This window comes from Suricata suricatta, chromosome 7 (assembly GCF_006229205.1).
Source record: "Suricata suricatta isolate VVHF042 chromosome 7, meerkat_22Aug2017_6uvM2_HiC, whole genome shotgun sequence".
In the NCBI taxonomy this organism is placed as follows: domain Eukaryota; kingdom Metazoa; phylum Chordata; class Mammalia; order Carnivora; family Herpestidae; genus Suricata; species Suricata suricatta.
The window spans coordinates 49,531,757-49,555,625 of NC_043706.1; the positions used below are offsets into that span (position 1 = coordinate 49,531,757).

At 38.7% G+C, this 23,869-nt stretch overlaps 2 protein-coding genes across 3 annotated transcripts in view; one reads left to right on the forward strand and one right to left on the reverse strand.

Moving 5' to 3' along the window:
* Positions 1-21,191, reverse strand: part of KLHL31 (kelch like family member 31) — a 150,713-nt gene extending 129,522 nt beyond the window's left edge. The window contains exons 1-3 of the mRNA XM_029944476.1: positions 20,631-21,191; positions 19,682-19,752; positions 16,026-16,148 (exon numbers count right to left, since the gene is read on the reverse strand). The gene's annotated coding sequence lies outside the window, so the exon portion shown is untranslated. The remainder of the gene's footprint in view (positions 1-16,025; positions 16,149-19,681; positions 19,753-20,630) is intronic.
* Positions 21,192-21,376: 185 nt separating this feature from the next.
* LRRC1 (leucine rich repeat containing 1) overlaps positions 21,377-23,869 on the forward strand; it is a 126,137-nt gene continuing 123,644 nt past the window's right edge. For both annotated transcript variants that reach the window (XM_029944477.1, XM_029944478.1), the window contains exon 1: positions 21,377-21,735. In XM_029944477.1, coding sequence (XP_029800337.1) covers positions 21,577-21,735 — 159 coding nt within the window. In that variant the 5' untranslated portion in view covers positions 21,377-21,576. The remainder of the gene's footprint in view (positions 21,736-23,869) is intronic.

Consider the following 23,869-nt stretch of genomic DNA (forward strand, 5'->3'; position numbering starts at 1 on the left):
ATATATTAAATACTGCATGGTTTGCCCAAGCTAAGATGAAACCACATCATGAATCAATTAGCATTTTGCATTTTCTTTCATTATCTACTCAAAGTCATGCCTACTGCACCTCTAAACATTTCATTAAATCCAATTATACAGCAAACACTCCCAAAATAAACTTAGATTGTATTGCAGTTTCACTTAACAGTATATAAAAAGCAAGCAGTTAGTAGTGCTTAAGAAAAATTGATTCAGTATCTAATGGATAGTTGATACCTGTTAAGTGTAATTTAATTAATACAAAATCAGGTTTAATTTTTTTCTTAAAAAATATCGTGTAGTATTATCCTATCTTTGTAAAATAATTTCTATGTATACCTGTTTATCTCTTTGACTAACTACATTGCTTATATATCTACCAACCTCTGTCTCTATAGATGCATAGAGTCTAAAACAATGTATAGCAATTCCTAATGCTTGTTATTTCTGGGCAGTAAGACCTGGGGTGCTGTATTACTTTCTTCCTTTAAATTTGTATTGAATGACATTTAAAAATTTTTTAAATTTTTTATTTTTAATGTTTATTTACTTTTGAGAAATAGTGAGAGACAGCAGGAGCGAGTGAGCCCAAGTGGGGAAAGAGGCAGAGAAAGGGAGACAGAGAATCTGAAGCAGGCTGCAGGCTCTGAGCTGTCAACACAGAGCCTGACATAAGCCTGAACACACCAACTGTGAGATCATGACCTGAGCTGAAGTCGGACTCTTAACTGGCTGAGCCACCCAGGTGCCCCTAAACTTTTTTTTTAACTTTATTTTGAGAGAGAGAGAGAGAGCGAGAGAGAGCGAGCGCATGAGCAGTGGAGGGGCAGAGAGGGAGGGAGAGAGAGGATCCCATGCAGCCTCCACTCTGTCAGCATAGAGCCCAGTGCGGGGCTTTAACCCACAAAACTAAGAGATCATGACCTGAGCCAAAACCAAGAGTCAGATACTTAGCCTACTGAGCCACCCAGGCACCCCATGTATTGATTGACATTTTAAATAAAAAGCACATGTCAATTAAAGAAAAAAGTAAATATGAAGCAAAAGCAAAACTCAACCCACTAACAGAGAAACCAATCAACCAATCAGGGCTGGGACTTTGGTGAAGCCAATGAGGCACCCTGGATACAAAATCTGGGCAGGCACTCCTTTGCAGAATCACGCAAATGTACCCTCAGCTCCCCTCCAGGCATCACTATAGCCCTGGACAACCTTGCAAACAACACAGGGAGGGCTGGCAGATCAATGTAGGTGAAGAACAGCATGTTTGGAATTCTGGGTAGATAAGTAAAGCATACTTTCCCTAAACACACACACACACACACACACACACACACACACATTTGAAAAAGAAATCACAGCCTTTACACTTTAAACATTAATTATCAGACACTTGGGAACTAAACAACCCCTAGTCTTTCCAATCTTTCCTGTCCCTTGATCCAGCACAGCAGTGAGTTGCTTGCTCTGGCCACAGACCAAAGGGGGTGTGTTGCTGTGAGTAGCAGCACCTCTGGCTTCATCTAGGACTTTCCTGATCACCCCAGCTAAAAACGACACAATACCCTCCTTTGTCTTTCCAGCCCAGTTTCCTGTGTTAACATCTCCCTAGTAGTTCTCCTCTTCCAGATGTATTCATCCTTTCTGCAAGTAGTTTTATTTTGTATATTGCATGTTGATTGCCTGTCTTGCCTTGTTAGTATACAAGCTCTGGGATGCCGCCCTCATGGAAGCCTGCTGGTGCACAGTACGTGCTGAATGGAAGAATGGATGAGTTCATTGTACACTCATTGAATGACCGTGGAACCGATGCTGTTGTGACAATATGAAAAATGCACGGTCTTTACGCCCCACAGAGAGAGCCACATGCTGGCCTCGCTCCCTGCCTCTGTTCCCAGAAACAGTCACTGGCCTCACACAATCATTATCTCACAGTTGCATACATTTTCTTTTCACCCACCTTTCCCTCTTCTCATATTCTCTTTGTTTTTCTTCCTTGCCCAATTAGCATAAGGAAAAAATGTTTTTCCTCCCTTAAAAGAAGTCTCTCTGACTTATTAGCATAAAAGGCAATACTAGTAATAACACACTCATGAATAGAAAGTCAGTTTTGAAGAGAAGACAATAGTATTATTAGTTGTGAACATCTTTTAAGTGTTTGCTATATACCTGGCTTTCTGCCAAGCAATTTATATGCATTGCCTCATTTAATCAGTACAGATAAAGAAACTAAGGCAGCAAGAAATAACTTGTCCAGGTCACAGAGCCAATAACTCGTCTGAACCCATGTCAGTCTGATTCCAGAGCCCAGGCCCTGCCAGGGGTAACAGGGAGGCTGTGCTGTTCATCTCTAACGTAATCCCCTGCGTGGGGTTTTCCCTCCACCCTCTGCCCACACTACATCCTCATCCACACTACAAGCAGGTGCTCTCTTCACGTTCCCCACAGCCCTCTATGCATGCTACCTCAGCTGTGATCACATCGAGTGTTAGGTCTGTGTCTGCAAGGTTCAGCTGGGTACATTTTCACCCATGATCAGTGGTATGAGGTATCTGCTCGCCTTATTCATTGCAATGAATCAGTTGTCCTAGAAGCAGGCTTTGGAGCCTCTACATATACATATGAATATGTGAAGGATAGGGGAGAGAGGGAGAGAAAGTTCAAAACCCAGCACCTGCTACTTACTAGCGGTGTTAAGCAAAGTATTTAACCCCTCTGAATGTTAGTACTCATGTGTGATGTGGAGATAATGATGCTAGTGTTACAGTGCAATGAAAATAGTCTCAGATGTGTCTGTAAGGCGCCTGGCATGGTGCCTAGCACAGGTGCTTAGTGAGGCTTCTTCTCGTCACCTCTTTCCTGTACAACCCTCTGCCTACCCTGACTCTGACTCCTCTGTTGTCCCTCATACAACATCTCAGCTATGTTGTGTGTTACCGCTTTTGGTCTGCACAAATTATCTACTACTGTGCAACAAATTACCCCAAACTTAGCAGCTTAAAAACAATAAATGTTTATCTATTTATTTATTTAAAGTTTATTTATTTTGAGAGAGGGCAAGAGAGAGTGAGGGAGGGGCAGAGAAACAGAGAGATAGAGAGAGAATACCAAGTAGGCTCCACACTGTCTGCACGGAGCCCGGGTCAAGACTTGATCTCATGACTATGAGCTCGTGAACTGAGCTGAAACCAAGAGTCAGATGTTTAACCTACTGAGCCACCCAAGTGCCCCAACGATAAATATTATCTCAAAGTTTTATGCCTCAGTGACCTGGGCACAGCGTAGCCTGTGGTTATGGTTTGGTCTCTTGTGAGGTTGTAGTCAAGATGCCATGTTGACCTGCAGTCATCTCAAGGTCCAACTGGGGGAGAATTTGCTTCCAAGCTCACTCATGTGGCTACTAACATGCTTCAGGACAGTTGCTTTCAAGCTCGCTCATGTGGATGTCTCCACAGGGCTGTCTCAGGCTATGGGAGCTGGCTCCTCCCAGAGGAAGCAATCCACAAGAAGGAGAGAGAGCACTTAAGAAGGAGAGCTACAGTTATTTTATAATCAAATCTCAGAAGTGGTATCCCATGACTTTTGCTGTATTTTTTACTCATTATAAGTAAGTTAATAAGTCTAGGCAATACTCAAGAGGAGGGAATAATGTAGAGAATGAATATCAAGATGTGGAGATAATTGGGTCCATATGAGATTTTGTCTACTATATGGTTTAAATAGTCAGAGAGAGCTAGCCTAGGGATTGTGATGTGCCCAATTGTTTCACTGATTTCACAGAAAAGTTTTTAGATAAGGGAAAGTCCTACATTTATACAAGGGACTTACACACTTTGGAAACATAAAAATTGTTAAGAAGGATAACTGGCTATACCAGTAATAAAACTTCAACATATTCCACAATATGAAAATAAGAAAATACTTCTTTTCATAGTTTTACAAGTTTTTACACCATCTTTACTTTTCAATTTCCACTCTATGCATAATTATATATTTCCTCTGAGTTGGTTTGTGTCTTGAAAACCATTTCCTCTTTGACTGTCTCCTTGGCACATTTTCTACTTCCCTCTCTTTAGTCTATAGAAAGACAGACAGACAGACAGACAGACACACACACACACACACACACACACACACACGCTAGCTTCCTTCCTTAGAGAGGCACCAAAGATCAGGTAGGTAGGCATGGTGACATAGAAATACTAGTGTTAGCCCCATAGTTAGAGGGAAGCTTATTTTTTATTCCCAATTAAGTCACCATGTGCTCCAGCCACCTCCCTAGAGTGAAGTGTCCTTCCTCCGGATGATCTTGGCTCCATTTCCCCCTTTGTCTTAGTCATAGCATTACCTAATTGCATTAGCCTCCTGAGAGGTAATGACATGGATCAAATTTGATATCTGTGTCTTCTCGGGTTTAAAAGAAAGATGATATAAATTCAAAAAAATATAAACAACTAGTAAACATAAATATTAAGTATTATAAATATTAAAATTTTATTGTATAAATATTAAAATGCATACTTTACATAAATATTTGTCTGCTTTGATATTAAAAAGATAGATTCAACAACAGCAGTTTGACATTCTGCCTTCTTCCATTTTTATAAATTACTGAGAATCTATTTTATTAGAGATAGCATTTAATATTGGGTTATCTATGACTGTCAATAAGTCTATTAAACTTAACAATTTTTGCTTTTGAAATATTCTTTCTCAGGAAAGCAGACAGAAATGAGCCAGATGAACAGTTAAAGAAAGAAATATAAGGGCCATAGGCAGGTAAATAGTCTGAGGCAAAAGAATTTGATGATGGGAAGGGGGAGAGAAAAAGTAATAGTGGAAAAATTTAGCAGCTGGCTGTGAATCATGAAAGCAAAATGTTTATAAAAATGAAAACCTGATAGGATCATTTACTTATGATGAACTTTGTGCCATTTATATTTACTAAAAGGTATACTAAGGAGAACATTTTGAGGAAGAGGTATAATCATAGTCCTTTCAGAGTTGTCAGAGACTTTATATACTTTGTCATCCCATCTGCTCTGGTTAGAATGAGAAACAGCAACAGAAGACATAACCTTTTGATATCCAATGTTATCTTCTTGAAGAACCAGGACTGAGATTTACTGAATTCCTAATTCAGTAGATTTTTTTAGTAGTTGGACTTTATGATCTGGAAGAGTATTGGTTTAAGTTTTTACTTATAAATGTGAAATTTCTTATTTTCTACATCACTTACGAGAGTTAAAAATCTGAAATAGTCTGTCAAATGAATTATACTTTTATTTTCATGTGTATGTGAATTCAATGGGGTTTAATAACAGGTGAGATGAAGCAGAAAAAAAGGATCAGAGCACTTGAAGCCAGGGCAGTGGAATTCGTCCAATCAGAAGAGCAAAAAGAAAAAAAGAATGAAAACAGCATAAGGGATTTATGGGCAAACTTTAAGTGGTATAGCTTTCATATATAAGAGTCTCAGAAAAAGAAGAGTAAGAGTAAGGGGCAAGCAGAAAACTTACTTGAAGAAATATTGGCTGAAAACTTCCTTAACCTGGAAAAGGAAAGAGACATCCAATCCAGGAAACTCAAAGCATTTCAAATAAGATGAGTCCAAAAAGACCCAAATCAAGACACATTATAATTCAACTGTCAAAGTTAAAGACAAGAAAAGATCTTTTTTTAAAAAATATTTTTAAAAATGTTTTTATTTATTTTTGAGAGAGAGAGAGCATGAGCAGGGGAAGATCAGAGAGGAGTCACAGGATCTGAAGACAGGCTCCAGGCTCTGAGCTAGCTGTCAGCACAGAGCCTGATGCGGGGCTCGAACTCATGAACTGTGAGATCATGACCTGAGCCGAAGTCGAGTGCTTAACTGACTGAGCCACCCAGGGGCCCCAAGAAAAGATTCTTAAAAGCAGCAAGGAAAAACAATTTGTTCTGTACAAAGGAATCCTCATAAGACTATCATTAGACTTTTCAGTGGAAATTTTACAGGTCAGAAGGAAGTTTTCTAAAAAACATTAATAAATGGAAGAAAAAAAATCAAGAATATGTTACCTAACAAAGTTGTGTTTCAAAAATGAAGGAGAAATAAAGAGTATTCCAGACAAGCAAAAGCAGAGGGAGCACATCGTCATTGGACCAGTCTTACAAGAAATGTTAAAGGAACTTCTTTAAGCTAAACTAGAAGAGGACTAATGAGTAAAAGGAAAACATATGAAAGTATAAATATCACTGGTAATTATAAATATATAGTTATATTTAAAATACTCTAATGTTGTAATGATAATAGTCAATCACAAATCTAGTATGAAGGTTAAAAGACAAAAGTATAAAAAATTATAAACTACAATAATTTGTTAAAGGATACACAAGATAATAAAAAAATGTGGGGTGTGGAGAAAAAATATGAAGCTTTTATGTGCTTGACATTAAGTTTTTTTCAGCTAAAATTAGACTCTTATGAATATAAGATGTTTTACATAAGGCTTATGATAACCACGAAGCAAAAACCTATAGCAGTTACACAAAAGATAATGAAAGGAATCTCAGCATACCACTGCAGAAAATAATTAAATCACAAAGAAAGGGACCAAGAGGAAAGGAACAAAGGAATTCCTAAACAGCTAGGAAATAATTAACAAAATGGCAATAGTAAGTCCGTATATTTATCAACAATTACTATCAACATATCTCTATCAACAATTACTTTAAATGTAAATAGATTAAATTATCTAGTCAAAAGCCACAGAGTGGTTGTATGGATAAAAAAACACAAGGCCCAACAATATGCTGCCTACAAGAGACTTATTTAAACTTTAAAGACACACACAAATTGAAAATGAAAAAAATGGAAAAAGGTATTTCATGCAAATGGAAATAAACAACAACAGAGAAGCAGAGTTAGCCATGTAAGATGAAAGGCTTTACACCAAAGATTGTACTAAGAGACAAAGAAGGTCATTATATAATACTAAAGGGATCAATCCAACAAGATGATATAACATTTGTAAATATTTATGAACTCAACATAAGAGCACCTAAATATATAAAGCAAATATGAGGGGAGATCTAGATAAAGATCTGAAGGGAGAAGTAGATAGTAATATAATGCTAGTATGGGGTGCCTGTGTGGCTCAGTCAGTGTCTGATTTTGGCTCAGGTCATGATCTCATGGTTCATGAGTTTGAGCCCCACAACAGGTTCTCTGCTGTCAGCATGGAGCCCCCTTGGGATTCTCTGTCCCGCCCCCCTCTCTGCCCCTCCTCTGCTTGCAGGTGTGCTCTTTCTCTCTTTCTCTCAAAAATAAATAAACAGTAAAAAATATAGTAGAGGATTTCAATACATGTAACAATGGATAGATCATCCAGACAATAAGAAAACACTGAACTTAAACTATGTATTAGATCAGCTGGACTTAACAGACATTTACAGAACATTCCATCAAACAATAGCAAAATACACATTCTTCTCAAGTGAATGAGGATTATTCTTCAGTTTTGGTCTTATGTTAACCATAAAACAAATATTAATACACTTAAGAATACTGAAACCAGAGCAGCAGCCTTTGCAAACACAATGGTATGAAACTAGCAATCAGTTACTAAGAAAAAGAAAAATGAAAAATTCACAAATATGTGGAGATTAAACAACACAACACTGAACATATAATGAGTCAAAGAAGGAATAAAAATAATAATTACTTGAGATAAATGAAAATAGAAATACAACATACCAAAACACGGGATATAATGAAAGCATTTTTATGAAGAAAGTTCATAGTAATAAATTTCTAAATAACAAAAAATAAAAGATCTCAAATAACCTAATTTCATACCTCAAGGAACTAGAAAAGAAGAACAAACAAAGCCCCCAAATTAGTAGATAGAAGGAGACAACAAGGATCAGAGTGGAAATAAAAGAAATAAAAGCTAAAAACGCAAAAGAAAAGATGAATGAAATGAATGAAACTACAAGATGGCTGTTTGAAAAGATAAACAAAATAGACAAATCTTTAGCTAGACTTACCAGAAAAAAAAGAGGAATCAAATAAAATTATTAATGAAAGAGGAGACATTACAACTAACATATAAAAATTAAAGGGATTATAAGGATCAACAATTACATGTTGACAAACTGGACAACTCAGAAGAAATGGATAAATTCCTAGAAACATACAATCTGAATCATGAAGAAATAGAAAATTTGGATATACCAAAAATCTGTACGGAGATCACATCAGTAATCAAAAACCTTCCAACAACAACAAAAAGTCTAGAATTAGAATTAGATGGCTTCACTGGTGAATTCTATCAAATAATTAGAGAAGAATTAATACCAATCCCTCTCAATCTTTTCCAAAAAGTAAAAGAGGGAAGACTTATCAATCCACTTTATGTTGGGGTGCCTGGGTGGCTCAGTTGTTTAGTGATTTTGGCTTATGTCATGATCTCACAGTGCTGAGATGGAGCCCTGTGTCAAGCCTGCTTGGGATTCTTTCTCTCTCTCTCTCTCTCTCTCTCTCTCTCCTTCTGCCTCCTTCCCCACTTGTGCATGCTCTCCCTCTCAAATAAAAAAAATTCACTTTATAAGGCCAACATTACCCTGATACCAAAACCAGATAAGAATACCACAAGAAAAGAAAATGACAAGTCAATATCCCTTATGAACATAGAGGCAAAAGCCTCAACAAAATATTAATTCAACAATACATCATCAATGATCAGGAGGATTTACATATAATCTTCTCAACAGATATGGAAAAAGAATTTGACAAAATTCAATATCGACTGTCATGATAACAGTGCTCAATAAATTGGGTATAAGGGGCACGTATCTCAAAATAATAAAGTCCATATATGACAAGCCCACAGATACTCAATGGTGAAAAACTGAGTTTCCTCCAAGATCAGGAACAAGGCCAGAATAGCCACTCTTTCCACTTTTATTCAATATAGTATGAAAAGATCTAGCCAGAGCTACTAGGCAAATAATAATAATAATAATAATAATAATAACAACAACAACAACAGACATCCAAATCAGAAAAAAAGACATAAAATTGTCTCTATGTTTCAGATGATATTATATATAGAAAATCCCAATGACTCCATCAAAAAACTGTTAGAATTAATAACAAATTCACCTAAAATGCAGGATATAATATCAATACCCTAAAATTAGTTGTGTTTCTGAACGTTTACAATGAACTATCAGGAAGAGAAATTAAGAAGACAATCCCATGTACAATTGCATCAAAAATAAAATACCTAGGAATAAATTTAACCAAGGTTGTGAAAGATCTGTACACTGAAAACTCTAAGACATATAAGAAAGAGATTTAAGAAGATACAAATAAACAGAAAGATATTCTCTGTTTATGGATTAAAAGAATTAATATTGTTGAAATGACTGATCAAGGGAATCTATAGATTCAATGCAATACTTACCAAAATTCCAATGATATTTTTCACAGAAACAGAACAATCCTAAAATGCGTATGGAACCACAAAAGATCCCAAATAGCTAAAGCAATCTTGAGAAAGAACAAGGCTAGAGGCAACAAGCTTCCTATTTCAAACTATGTTACACAGCGATAGTAATCAAAGGAGTATAGTACTGGCATAAGAGCAGACATGTAGATTAACGAAACAGAATAGAGGGCTCAGAAATAAACCCATGCATATATGCTCAATTAATTTACAACAAAGGAGCCTAGAGTATACAGTGGGGAAAGGACATCTGTGTATATTTAAATGACTAAAAGATGCATTCTGGTCAATTGAGATGATATATGTTAATAGCTCTTTTGATCTGTAAAGCGTTATATGAATGTAAAGCATTGGCACAGCCTAAGGAAAGGCTGCTTATAAGCCTCCTCTAGGCTTCATCGCACAGGTTTTCTGTTTTATTGGAGAAAGAGGCTATGAAGCGGTGGCCTGGAAAAAGATGAATTCAGTTGCAGGTGCTTGTTTTGAATGGTTTGTCCGATGTACTCTCTTTCATGTTGAAATACTTTTACAGTCTCATTTCTACCAATCCACTATATTGTTTTCCCAAATAGAGTACTCACAGGGTAGGCTTTCTTTGAAGCTGGTAACTGAGAAAAAATACTGACAATGACTAAGCCTAATGTGTAGTTTTAAGCAGTACAGAAAACTCCTTCCACTACATTAACACAAAATCTTCTCCACAGCTTTTTGAGGGTGGCAGTTTTCATCTCTTTTGTAGAAATAAAGAAATGAATATTGGAGTTAATATGATTCATCTATGATCTAATCCCTAATAGTGGCAGATGTAAAAATACAATGCGAAATCATGAGTTCTTTATACCACACCACATGACAGATTAGTGTTTGGCCCATTTCCACCAAGGCAAAATGTTGCTCAATATTTGACTCATCATTAGCACATTTATTAGAAGACTGAGAAAAATAGAAAAGCAAATGAAACTCAAGCTGCTCACTTGTAACTTCTCTGAATGGAGAAGTAGATTTAAATCTATGTAATATGAAATTTTGGATTTTCCACATACTATTCCAATTTGTGAAACTGAATACACAAATAAATAATTATAATTAATGAAAAGTAAGGAATAGTGTTTTTCTTTCAATAAGGATTGAGTATTTACTATCAGACTAATCTTTCCACAGATTATATAGTCTGTTCCACAATTATAATCCTAGACAAAATATAAAAAACAACAACAACCATCTGAAGGTGCTAGAGGGTGACCCAAAGCAAGGAGAAACTGAAGGGGACTGTACACTTGGAAGGAACGAATAACATGGTGAGTTTTCCATTATTATGGCTTTGACAAGCAGAGACACTCTACTACATAAAACCGCTAAAATTTAAAGTATACATTTAAACAGCTAATTTTGATAGCAATCTGACTGGCCTGAGTTGGAGTGGATCAGAGTTGGAGTGACCATGGCAGTTGGGAAGTGAGAAAGGGAAACCTAAGAAGGGATTGAGTAAAAGTATTAACTCCAAATTCTGAATATAAACTCCACCCATATCTCTGGCTGACTCCTTAATTATGCATATGCAGCTCTGTTTGAAGCAGCACAGTGAAGAATAAGATAACAGAACACAAAATTTCAGTTGCCATCCACCACAGAGAAAGTAAGAAACTATAGGCCAAATATTCGTGTCCCCCCTCAAATTTACATTGTTGAAATGTAATCCCCAAAGTGGAAGTAGGGACTTGGGAAGGTGAGTAGGTCATAGGAATGGAGCCCTCATGAAAGGGATTATAAAGGAAGCCCCTGCGAGCTCGGGTGCCCCTTCGTAGTGTGTGGAGACACCGTGTTAAGAAAAACATCTATAAACCAGGAAGTAGGTCCTCCCTACCTCACACTGAATCTAGTGGTGCATTGATTGTGGACTTTCAGCCTCCAGAAGTATGAGAAATAAATTTCTGTTGCTTATAAGTTACCGGTATATGGTATTTTGGGTAAAGCAGCCTGAAGAGACTAAGATATAAGAGTTTGATGTTTGATCACATCCAAGCAATTACGTGCTAAAACAAAATTAAAAAATTAATACTTTTGAGGTAATATCACAGAATCCAGAGATTCTATCACTAATAATGTCCAGGATACAGTGAAAATTACTAGGCATATTAAGAGACAAGAAAATGTGATGTACACTTAAAAGAAAAGTCATTCAGTGGAAATCAACACTGAGATGACCCAGATGTTGGAATTAGTATACAAAGAGTTTAAAGTAGGGGTTATGACTATATTTGGTACATAAAGGAACATATACTCTTAATGAATGTGCAAATAAAAAATCCAGCAGAGAAATAGAAACTATATATATATCTATATATATAGACATACATACATATATATACATATATATAAAATACTATATATATATAAAATGAAATTCTAGCACTACAAAAATACACTATCTAAAGTCGTATTTTATATGGGCTTAATAGTAGCTTCAGATGATAAAAGAGAGAACCAGTAAATTTGAAGCTATATAAATATATATTATTCAGTTTGAAAAACACAGAGAATAAAAACAATGGGGGGGAGCAGAACCTCAAGTACATGTGGGTGATCACCAAAAAGTCTAACATTTGTAATACTGAAATACAAAAGGAAAAAAGAAGAAATTGGGCAAAAATATTTTAGGGACTCAATAACTGAAAATATCCTAACTTTGGTGAAAGCTATAAGTTTATAGAGTCAAGAAGCTTAGTAAAATCACATCAGAATAAATACAGATATGCAATCAAATGAAAAAAAAAGCAAAAGTCAAGAGAAAAATCTTGAAAGCAAACAGAAAAACAATGATATATTACATTACAGCTTAGTATCAATTTGAAATATTGCTGATTTCTTATAAGAAACAATAAAAATCAGAAGAAAGTTGTTCATTTTTAGATGCTGAGAGAATAAAAAAATCAACCCCAAATTTTATACACACTGAACATGTGCTTAAAGAATTAGGATGAAATAAAGACACTTTACAATAAAGAAAACTAAGAGTCTTCTGCCAACAGACCTTTACTGAAAGGTAAGAGGAATGAGGTCAGGCAGGAATAAAGAATACTGGAAATAGTAAACATATGAGTGAACATAAGAGACTATTTTTTCTCATTTCTTTAAAATACATAGGACTATTTAAAAAATTATAAAATTTTGTTGTGGTGCTTATAACATAGGTAAATGTAATACACATAAAAATTATAACATAAAGGGCCAGAGAGGTGACAAATGGACCTAGATAATTATAAGAGTCCTATATTTAACATGAATTGGTATATACTTTCATGGTAAACTGTGAAAATTTAAGGATGCATATTGTTATCCATAGAGTAGTCACTAGAGCTAGAAGACCTATAGATAAAATGTGGTTATTTGTTTATTCAAAAGATGGTGGAAAAGGAAGAACCGAGAATCAAAAATCAGATAGTACAAACAGAAAGAAGGTAACACATAGTAGACTTAAATCCAACCATAGCAATACGTTGATTCTTGAACAACACGGGTTTGAACTGCATGGGTCCACTTATATGCAGATTTTTTTACCATACAGTACTATACATGTATTTCCTGTTCTTTATGATCTCCTCAATAACATGTTCTTCTCTCCAGCTTACTTTATACATATACATATATATGTATTACATATAATATGTATTTCAAATGTATTAATACAAAATATGTGTTAATTAACTGTTATCAGTAAATCTTCTAGTCAGAAGTAGGCTATGAGCAAAGTTTTTGGGGAGTCAAGGATTATGCATGAATTTTTGACTGTGCAAGGGTCAGTGCTTCTAACCCCTATATTGTTCAAGTGTTAACTAGTAATTATGTTATATGTATATGGGCTAAACATTCTACATAAAGAGCCAGGGATGGATGGGGGTAAAATTTTAATTTACCAGCAAGAGGAAATCAGAGAAGTCTTAGAGTGGCAACTTTGTTTCTGATTATATAGATTGTTGAATTATAAACCGATTTACCCACGAGACCGTGTAGGCTCTCATGTTTCTTGAATGGTTTGGTGTCCCTCCCTTACAGCATGATCTCTAGAAAATGATCTCTAGAAAATATCCTTAAATTCAAATTTGAAGAAGCAGAGGTTGAGGTCTGAGTGCTTCCTCTCCCTGAGGACTTTGAGATTCCATTGCAAATTTCTTCCTAGTAACCAGCATTGCATACGATAAGATTAAAATTTGCCTATTTGGCTGGCATGTAAATAATTCAGAGGGCCACTAGAGTAATTTTTTATAAGACAAAGATTAGACTCTATTAAGTTAAGAAAAACATATTACTATGATGTTATAATTGTCTCGGTAGCTGCCATTCTTTCAGTAAGGCTGACAGCTATGTCTTGTTCCTTTTTGTCTCTGCAGCAAATTAACCCAGTACCAGGCACAACAGTGGACATTAAATAAATAACACAACTTGATTCCTAGTCCTAGAAGTAATTTACAATTACCTTTTAAATACATTTACCTGTATATTTATTTGTTAACTTTTAAAACTAGTTTTATTAAGGAATTATTTTATTTATTAACTTATTAAAAATTTAAATAAAATTTTAATTATACTATTTATTACAGCATGAAAAATTAAGTGAATCTAGTAAGAAGTCCTACAAAAGATATCTAAAACTTCATAAGGAAAGTAATAAAATTTTATGAGTTACATTAAAAGATTCCTAAGTAAATAAAAAATAGATCCTGAGCATGAATTAAGACTCAATAGTATAAAGGTGATAATTCTCCCAAGTGAATTTATAGATTCTCACATGTTAATTAAAATGCATACATATTTTTTATTATTTAAAACTTTATAAGCTTATTTCTAAAATTTAATAAAAATATGAGTAACAAAGATTAGCCAAACTACTCTTGAGAAAGCCTGGTGAAAAAATTTGCTCCACTAAATACCAAGATATCAAATAAAACTTTTGTAATTATATGCTGTGGTATTAGCAGAGACATAGAGAAACAGGGGCATAATATAGCCCCAAATAAGCTCCATATATAGATTTATACTAAATTTGTGACCCAGGTGGCGCTGCAGATTAGTAAGGAAACAATGCTTCTGTTAATAACAGGTGTATCCATGGGTGAGTGTGGGAGGCAGTTAGACGTAGTCCTCACAATCATGTTTAAACTGAACCTAGACAAATTAAAGAGCTGACTCTGAAATGCAAAATTACAAACACATTCGAAGGAAAAATTAGAGAACACATAAAAAATAATTTTATATGATAAAAATTTCCCATTTTATGCATACAGTTTGATAACCTTAAGAAATGTATACATCCATGCAGCCATCACCAGTCAAGACAAAGACTATTCCATTGTCCAAAAACTTCCCTCATGCCATTTGCCATCAGTCTTTTCTGCTACACTTCCTCTCAACCCCTGGCTGCAGGTATCTATGGATCTAGCTTGTATCACTATATCTTACTTTGCATTTTCTATAATATATATACACACATACACACACACATATACATGATATGTATGTTATCACACAGTATGTATTCTTTTGTGTCTGGCTCCTTTTACTCAGCATGTTTTTGAGATTCATCTACATTGTCACATGCATTAGTAGTCTGTTCCTTTTTATTGTTGTTATTCCATTGTTTTGATACAGTACACTTTGTGTATTCATTCATCTGCTGATGAATATTTGGGTTGTTTCCAGTTTATGGTTATAATTAACACAACCACTATCAATATTTGTAAACAAGCCTCTGAATGGACATGTGCTTTCATTTTTTTCTGTGCGAGCCTGAATACCAAGGGGGTAGAATAGCTGGGTCATTAGGTTGGTATATACTTATAAAAAACTTCTAAATTGTTTCATGAAAGTGGTTTTATCATTTTACACTCCCACCAGCAAGGCATGAGTTCCAGTTGCCCCATATCTTTAATAACACTTGAGACTGTCAATCATTTTATTTTTAGTCATTTTAATGGAAAGGTGGTAGTGCTTTACCATAAAATTTACATGATCAAACCACTGAATCCACGTTCTGCCCCATCTTACCAGGTATCACTTTGGACTTTCATTTTTTAAAAAGTTAATAACAACAACCAGGCTCAAAAAATTAGTGCTAAAACAACCACCACCACCACAATAACATTATTGAACATTTATGATTCTCCTAACCTTAGAGTATAAGCTTGAGGAGGGTAATACCTATCTAGTTCTTTGCAACTAGCACAGTGCCTGGTGCACAGTATACACACACACACACACACACACACACACACACACACACACACTTATTAGCCATCCATTGTGGTGTCATAAATTACTCCAAAAATTAGCAGCTTAAAATAACACCTATTATGTTTCACACAGTTTCTGAGGGTCAGGAATCTCTTAACTAGGCTTAATCGAGTGGCCCTAGGTCAGGGTTTATCATTATATCAGTAATTAAGCTACTGGCTGGGGCTGCATCATTTAAAAACTTGACTGGAGCAATATGACTGACTTCCAATATTATTCACTTACATGGATTTTGGCAAGAAGTCTCAGTTCCTTGCTGGCTGGTGTCAGTAGTCCTCAATTCTTTGCCATGTGGACCTCTCCACTGGGCTGTTCAATATGGCAGTTGGCTTCCCCAAAGTGAATGATCTAAGAGAAACAAGAATAGAAGTTGATAATACATACCAGCCAGGAGATGGGAATGACAGGAAAAGTCCTGAAAGCTAGCTCATACAGTGCATAATAAATATTTGATGGAACTGATGTGTGCCTAACATTCTACTAAGAACGTTACTTTCTTGTAACAGCAAATGGAGCATTGTCTTCATTTGAAATGATAAAACAGGCTTATGAAAGTTAAGCAAACTGTCCAATTCTACAAAGCTATAAGGTGGCAGAGCCAGAGTTCAAATCAGACCTCTTTAGCCCCAGAGTCTGTGAAAAATAGTTCACAGTGAAAAGCCGTGCATTGTACTATTACAAAAAGAAATTAATTTAGGCGATCTTTTAAATTTAGTTTACATTGATTCAAATTCACTTGTATATGGGGGAACAATCCTAGAAATTATATCAACAAGGAAAGCTAAAAACTCTTCAGGATGAAGAATTTGTCCCTTATTCTCCAATTCACAAAGTTTTTATTTCATTTTTTTCTCTCTTACCAGATTAGTGTTTCAAATTCTAGGCAGTACTGTATACAAAAAACCCTAAAGACTCCACCAAAAACTACTAGAACTGATCAATCAATTCAGTAAAGTCACAGGATATAAAATCCATGTATAGAAATCCATTGCATTCCTCTACACTAATAATGAAGCAGTCGAAAGTGAAATTAAGAAAATCCCAGGATGCCTGGGTGGCCAGTTGGTTCAGTGTCTGACTTCAGCTCAGGTCATGATCTTAAGGTTCATGGATTCATGCCCAACACCATTCTCTGTGCTGACAGCTCAAAGCCTGCAGCCTGTTTCAGATTCTGTCTCTCCCTCTCTCTGCCCCTCCCCTGCTCATGCTCTGTCTTTGTCTCTCAAAAAATAAATACACTTTAAAAATTTTTAAGAAAAAGCAAAAGAAAATAATCCTATTTACAATCACACCAAAAATAATAAGATACCTAGATATAAACATAACCAAAAAGGTGAAAGACCTGTACTCTGAAAACTATAAAACACTGATAACAATGCAAAGAATGGAAAGTCATTCCATGCTCATGGTTGGAAGAACACATATTGTTAAAATGTCTACACTACCCAAAGCAAGCTATGTATTTAATGCAATCTCTATCAAAATAACAAGAGCACTTTTTTTTTTTTTTTACAGAACTAAAGCAAACAATTGTAAAATTTGTATGGAAATTTTCTATGGAAAAGACCTCAAATAGCCAAGGCAATCTCGAGAAAGCAGAAAAAGGCTGGAAGAATCATAATTCCAGATTTCACGTTGTACTACACAGTGGTGGTAATTAAAACAGTATGGTAATGGCACAAAAAACAGACACAAAGATCAGTGGAACAGAGAAGAAAACCCAGAAATAAATCCACACTTCAACAAAGGAGGAAAAAATATATAATGTGAAAAATACAGTCTCTTCAACCCATGGTATTGGAAAGACTGGTTAGGCACATGTGAAAGGATGAAACTGGACCACTTTCTTTTACCATACACACACAGAAAAAGCCTCAAAATAGATTAGCGTCCTAAATGTGAGACCTGAAACCATAAAAATTCTTGGAGAGAGCACAAGTAGTAATCTCTCTGACATCAGCTGTAGCAACATTTTTCTAGATGTCTCCTGAGGCAAGGGAAGTAAAAGCAACAATAAGCTATCAGGACTTTATCAATATAAAATACTTCTGCACAGTGAAGGAAATAATCAACAAAACTAAAAGGCAACCAATGGAATGAGAGATTATTTGCAAATGACATATCCAATAAAGGGTTAGTATCCAAAATATATAAAGACCTGATAGAACTCAACACCCCTAAAACAAATAATCCCTTAACAATGGGCAGAAGACGTGAACAGATATCTCTCCAAAGAAGACATACAAATGGCCAACAGACACGTGAAAAGATGTTCATCATCACTTACCACCAGGGAAATTCAAATCAAAACTATAATATCATCTCACACCTGTCAGAATGGCTAAAATAAAAACACAAGAAATAACAAGTATTGCTGAGGATGTGGAAAAAAAAGGAATCTTCTTGCACTGTTGGTGAGAATGCAACCTGGTGCAGCCACTGTGGAAAACATTATGGAGGTTCCTTAAAAAATTAAAAATATAACTACCTTATGATCCAGGAATTATGCTGCTGCCAAAATACAAAAGCATTAATTCAAAGGGATATATGCATACTTATGTTTATTGCAGCATTTTTTACAGTAGCCAAACTATGCCAGCAGCCCAAGTGTCCATTGATAGATGAATGGATAAAGAAGATATGGTACATATATATATACATATATACATATATATATATATATATATATATATATATATATATACACACACATATACCATGGGATATTACTCAGCCATAAAAAGAATGAAATCTTCTCACTTGCAACAATATGGATCTAGAGTATAATGCTAAGTGAAATAAGCCAGAGGAAGACGAACACCATATTACTTCACTCATATGTGGAATTTGAGAAACCAAATAAATGAACAAAGAAAAGAAAAGAGGGGCACCTGGGTGGCTCAGTCAGTTAAGCGTTCAGCTCAGGTCATGATCTCACTGTTCATGGATTTGAGCCCCCGCGTCAGGCTCTGTGCTGACGGCTAGCTCAGAGCCTGGAGCCTGCTTCAGATTCTGTATCTCACTCTCTCTCTGACCCTCCCCTGCTCGTACTGTCTCTCTCTGTCTCTCAAAAAAAAAAAAAAAAAAAGAGAGACAAACCAAGAAACAGACTTTTATCTATAGAGAACAAACTGATGGTTACCAGAGGGGAAGGTGGGTGGGCAGTTGGGAAAAATAGGGAATGGAGGTTAAATATTATACTTATGATAAAAAAATAAAATGAAAAAAGTTCTGTTAACACAAAAACAAAACAAACTAAGAAGCAGGCTTAACAAGTTTCTTCTAGTAGAGAGCCCCAAAGGCGGTGAACTTTGAAGTAGATTAGCGGTGTTATAGTGAGTGGAGTAAATATATATATATATACATATATATACATATATATATACACATACATACATATATATATATATATAATAGAGAAAGAGAGAGAAAGAGAGAGAGGAGAGGGAGAGACTATATATACTCTAGCTGGGCAGATCCTTGGCAACAAAGAAAGTCAAGAATTTGCCACTAACATCCCAGAGTTCACATAACTTTGCTGATCATTTAATGTGCATGTGGCACTGTGGTAGCAGTAGGGCTCTATGAGTGAGACAGTACCTATAGTCCAAGAGGTCACAATCTCCTTGGGATTAAGGTGATACAGAAATAGTCATAATGCAAGTCTAAGTGTCATGGAGAGGCACACAGGGAATACTAGTTGAGGTCTGAACTTTTTAAAAGACCAGCCATATCTCTAAAACATACTTGGTGTTTATTAAAATAACTGAGTGTGGTAATCTCTGAAGTCAACAGAAGATTAAGATGAAGGAGCTGAGCCTTCTTTATTTTTGTTGCTTTTTAAGCAGTTAGAAAACTTGCAAAGACAGTGACTTGCTCACCGTTCCAGACTTAGTCTCTCCGTCAGTAACCAACCTTCTACTACAGGTAGCCCAAAATGGGTTTCTGGAATCTGAAAAGTAAGGAAGAGTGGCTAAGGTTCAAAGTCCAGGTAGCCTTCCTTTACTGCTGGGAATGTAGAAGTCACACCAGGACAAACAAAAGAGAGGGTGGAGTGGGTAGTGCAATGGAGTTTAGGGACTGACCAGATTTAGAGAGTTAAGGTGGTGATAATGTTAGGCTAGAAAACCAAGTGGTACTCAGATCCATCCTCACTGGGAAGAAAGAAGCCCTCTTAGGGGAGCTGAAATGATGAAGTATCTTCCTCTCTGCTAAACCCGTGAGAAACTCCTGTGCACAGATGGAACTGGGAGTGTAGCATGAACTAATTTCAAACCAAAATTTCCCTTCGCCACTGAGCACGCTCAGCTTTCAGTCTTCTGTAGAAAAGTGGATTTCATGACTCCTGATTTTAGATTTGGCAACTGGGAGCCGGAGAGCACGGTGGTGTCAGGCAGAGGCCAAAGGTGGAATCTGGGAAGGTGTGAGGACAAGGGGGCAGCAGGGAGGTAGGGGAATCAGAATAGAATCCAAAAGACAATCCATCAACGTGATTGGCTTTGATCTGGTCGGCAAGCTTTAGTAAAGGAGCCAGTGTGATATCTGGAGATAGGGAGATAGGGAGAAGTTCAGGGTTCTGGTCTTAGTCCCTGGGAATGAACCGGGGCGAGCAAATGGTAGTTATCCAGTAGTGAACTTACTCCTTCTTGGGCTGCAATCTCTCTTTGCAAGATACTGCGTGTTGGTGCAGAAACGTAGGAGCTGGGTGGAGGATGCTCACCGGGCAGCCCTCAGCCAATATGCCCCACCTCTCCGTTCGTCCCTCCTCGCTAGCCAAAACAGTCGCCAGGGGCCAACATCTGCCTGGCTAGAACAGGCTCAGAAACTCACCTTAGCTACTTCGTTTTGGCGTTTGGACTCCTGATGGGGTGCATCCATATCTATGAGAATCTTACAAACTCTCTGACCCCTCTGCTTTCGGTGGCAAGGGGAGAGGGGCTTCCTATTACTCTGTATAAAAACAAGGATTGCTGAAGATGTGAGCCCAGGTTACACAGCCTGCAGGCGGTGCCCGCGGACCAGAGGGCACGGCCGGGCCCCGGCGCGGGGCGGGGCGGAGGGCGACCCGCTCGCTCCTGGGGCTACTGGCAGCCAGGGCACCTCAAAATCACACCAAATCTCGTAGCTCTGGGCGCCCGAAGCGCGCAAGGTACGCTTCGGGGGCGGTCCCGCCTGACCCCGGAAGAGAAAGTTGTTTTGGGGAAGGGGAGCGAGGAGACGAGAGGGAGTTAAGTAAAAATCAAAGTTGTTCTGCTCCCCTCAGGCCACCTCTCCTCTGCTTCATTGTTACCCCAAGCTCCATTCGAGTCAGGCTTCCTCAGAGGGCCGGACGCTCCCAGAGTCCCAGCCAGAGTTAGGGGGCCGAGCGCGCCCGGCCCGCGGGTTTCGACCCTCTCCGATTCCAGGTCTCCAGGAAAACCCGGAGCGGAGCATCCCCCGGGCCCGGGAAACGCCCTCACGCGCGCCCACTGGCGCGCATGCTCAGTCGCGCGGTGGCCGCGAGTAGGAAGCTTAGCGCGGCAGTAGCGGCCGCCGCGGCGCGAGCGGAGGGTGGGAGGGGACGCACCGGCTGGCGGGCGGGGGCGCTGGGACGCGGCTGGGGCTCCCGCCCGAGGTTCCTGGAAGCGTTTGGGACAGCGAACCCCAGGGCGTGGAGCCAGCGAACACGGGAGCCAACGAGTGCGGAGTGGGCAGCGGGCGGAGCAGAGACGCCGGGCGGAGCGGGCTCAGAGCCCGGGTCTCCGCGGCTCGGGACCCGGCGGCGGCGGGGGCGGCGATGTTCCACTGCATCCCCCTGTGGCGGTGTAACCGTCATGTGGAGACGATCGACAAGCGCCACTGCTCGCTGGTCTATGTCCCGGAGGAGATCTACCGCTACGCCCGAAGCCTGGAGGAGCTGCTGTTGGACGCCAACCAGCTCCGCGAGCTCCCCGAGGTGAGTGTCTGGCCTCACCTGCGCGCCGTCTTTGGGAGAACTTGGCCGAGCCTGGCCAGCCCTCTCCCTCCTCTCTGCCGTGGTCACTTCCCCACTCTACCCCTCTTCCACCTCCCGTCCACCTCCTGGCCACCACCCGTCTCCAGGTCTCGCAGAACCACTACTACCTGCATTCACCTGCTTCCTCCCTTACCCTCCTCCTCACGCGTTAAAAGTTCCTTGTCATTTTATGCAAAGCAAGCGACTTGATATTTTCCAAGTAGTCACTAGAGCTTGTGCGACTAAGGAAACGTTCTGGGCTGGCAAGGAGTTCCGATACACGTCTACGTACTAACAACTGGTGTTTGTACCCGGGCAGGTGAGGAGCCAGGTGGCTGGGGCCCTTCCTAGGTGGAAGGACAGACAGAGCGTGACATCTGCTCCCTGGGCAGTTTTCTTCGCGCTGCATTCCCCGACCAGTAGCCAGGGCGCTCTTCCCCGGTGGGCAGCGCTCAAGTGAGCCGCACTAACTCAGCGTCTTTGGAGGAATGTGCCCCGGGCCTTATCGCTAGTGGGCAGTCCTTGGAAGTACTGTAGGTTGGCTGTCTGGCCGGCCTTGGCTCCGGGCCGATTGAGAATTGGGGGGAGGGGAGGGGGGCTGGAGGAGATCGGGTAGGAGGAGGGCAATGCCCTGGGAGCTGTGGGCAGGTGCCCAGGTGCCCGCCGCTGGGGCCCTGTCCGCGTGGACCTGTTGCGTGGAAGGAACCGCTGTGAACGTCAGCAGAGGCTGTGCCTGGCGGGCCAGCCTTGCAAGCCGCCTCTCTCGGAGCGCGTACCTTCAGCCTGCTGACTTCTATCCTTGCAGTGATGCGTTACCTCTTCAGAGTTGTTTATGCACATTAATCAGCCTGGTCCGGCTGAACTTGTCAAGCGACACATTGCTGATTGTGCTTTAACGGAGGGTCTGGGATTGCGAACCTTGAACCTTCAAGTTTGCGGCTGGGAACTTAGCTTGAGTAACCCTCAAGGAAAAAGGTATCACAAGTGCAGGGGTGTGCAGGAAGTCGGTGTGTGGTAATCCAAAGGTGTGCAGGAAGTAGGGAGACTAGACTGCTGGGAATTGGGAGGAGGACCTGAGGCCTGAGTGTTGGGACTTAGATTATCTTTCTTGGCCTTTAGTTAACACAAGGCCACGACACTGGCACAGAGACACTCGTCAAATGTTCTGGCTTGTTAAAATGACCTGATGGCGTTCTTCAGTGCTGACCAAGTGTTTTAAAAAGTGGAACAGTGTGTTTCTCTTAATATTTCAAGTGTTCTTCCTCTTGGATTAACTTTCCTTGTTTCATGTGGAATTGGATGGTTTGCTCTGTGTAATCATGGAGATTATCCTCACTAGGATCTTTGCAAAGCCCCCCAGGTTTTATTTAGCTTAGAAGCAAAAAAGGCCATCTAATTCCCTCAGGCATTTATTATAGTGCAGGCATTTTCAGACACATGGCTTTGTCTGGCCTTGAGCTTCCTTAAATTTGACTTGAAAGTCAAAAGCTCACTTACTGCCTTAACCTGTAAGTACATTTTAGACATTGCTATTGCCAAAAACACAGAATATGTTATTTAATACTTTTCAAGTGTGTCAGAATGAAGTTATTAAAGATTGAGTGAAAAGCTGTTTAACTAGAAATGTTTCAGTGTTCTTTGTGGTGGTTTTGTTTGTTTGTTTTTGTAGAACTTGGAAGATTTCCTTTGACTGGATTGGCTTCTCACTCCCTTCTGCAAAGTTTGTGGGTTTTCCTGTAATGTTGGGGAATTCAGCCTCATATGGGGAAATTATAGGTGTTGGAAGTGTTAGGTATTCTTACGAATCCTAACTGGAAACTTCTCAGAAGCTCAAGATAGTCTGATAGCACTCTGTAGATACAGTAAATAAACAAGTTTTTCAGAGGCTAAAGGTGGTCTTGCTTATGCGTAATTATTGCTCTTACAGCTCTGAAATTAGTTTTAGAGTTTCTAGGTTGTTTAAAAGCTTTCTTCATGACTTATGGTGTCTGGGTGCCTGGATGGGTATAAGCCAAATGTGAACAACCACCTTGAAAGCACAGATATTTCATTCAAAGTAAAAGTCTTTTCCTTGGGCTGTTGTTTCTCCTTGGAG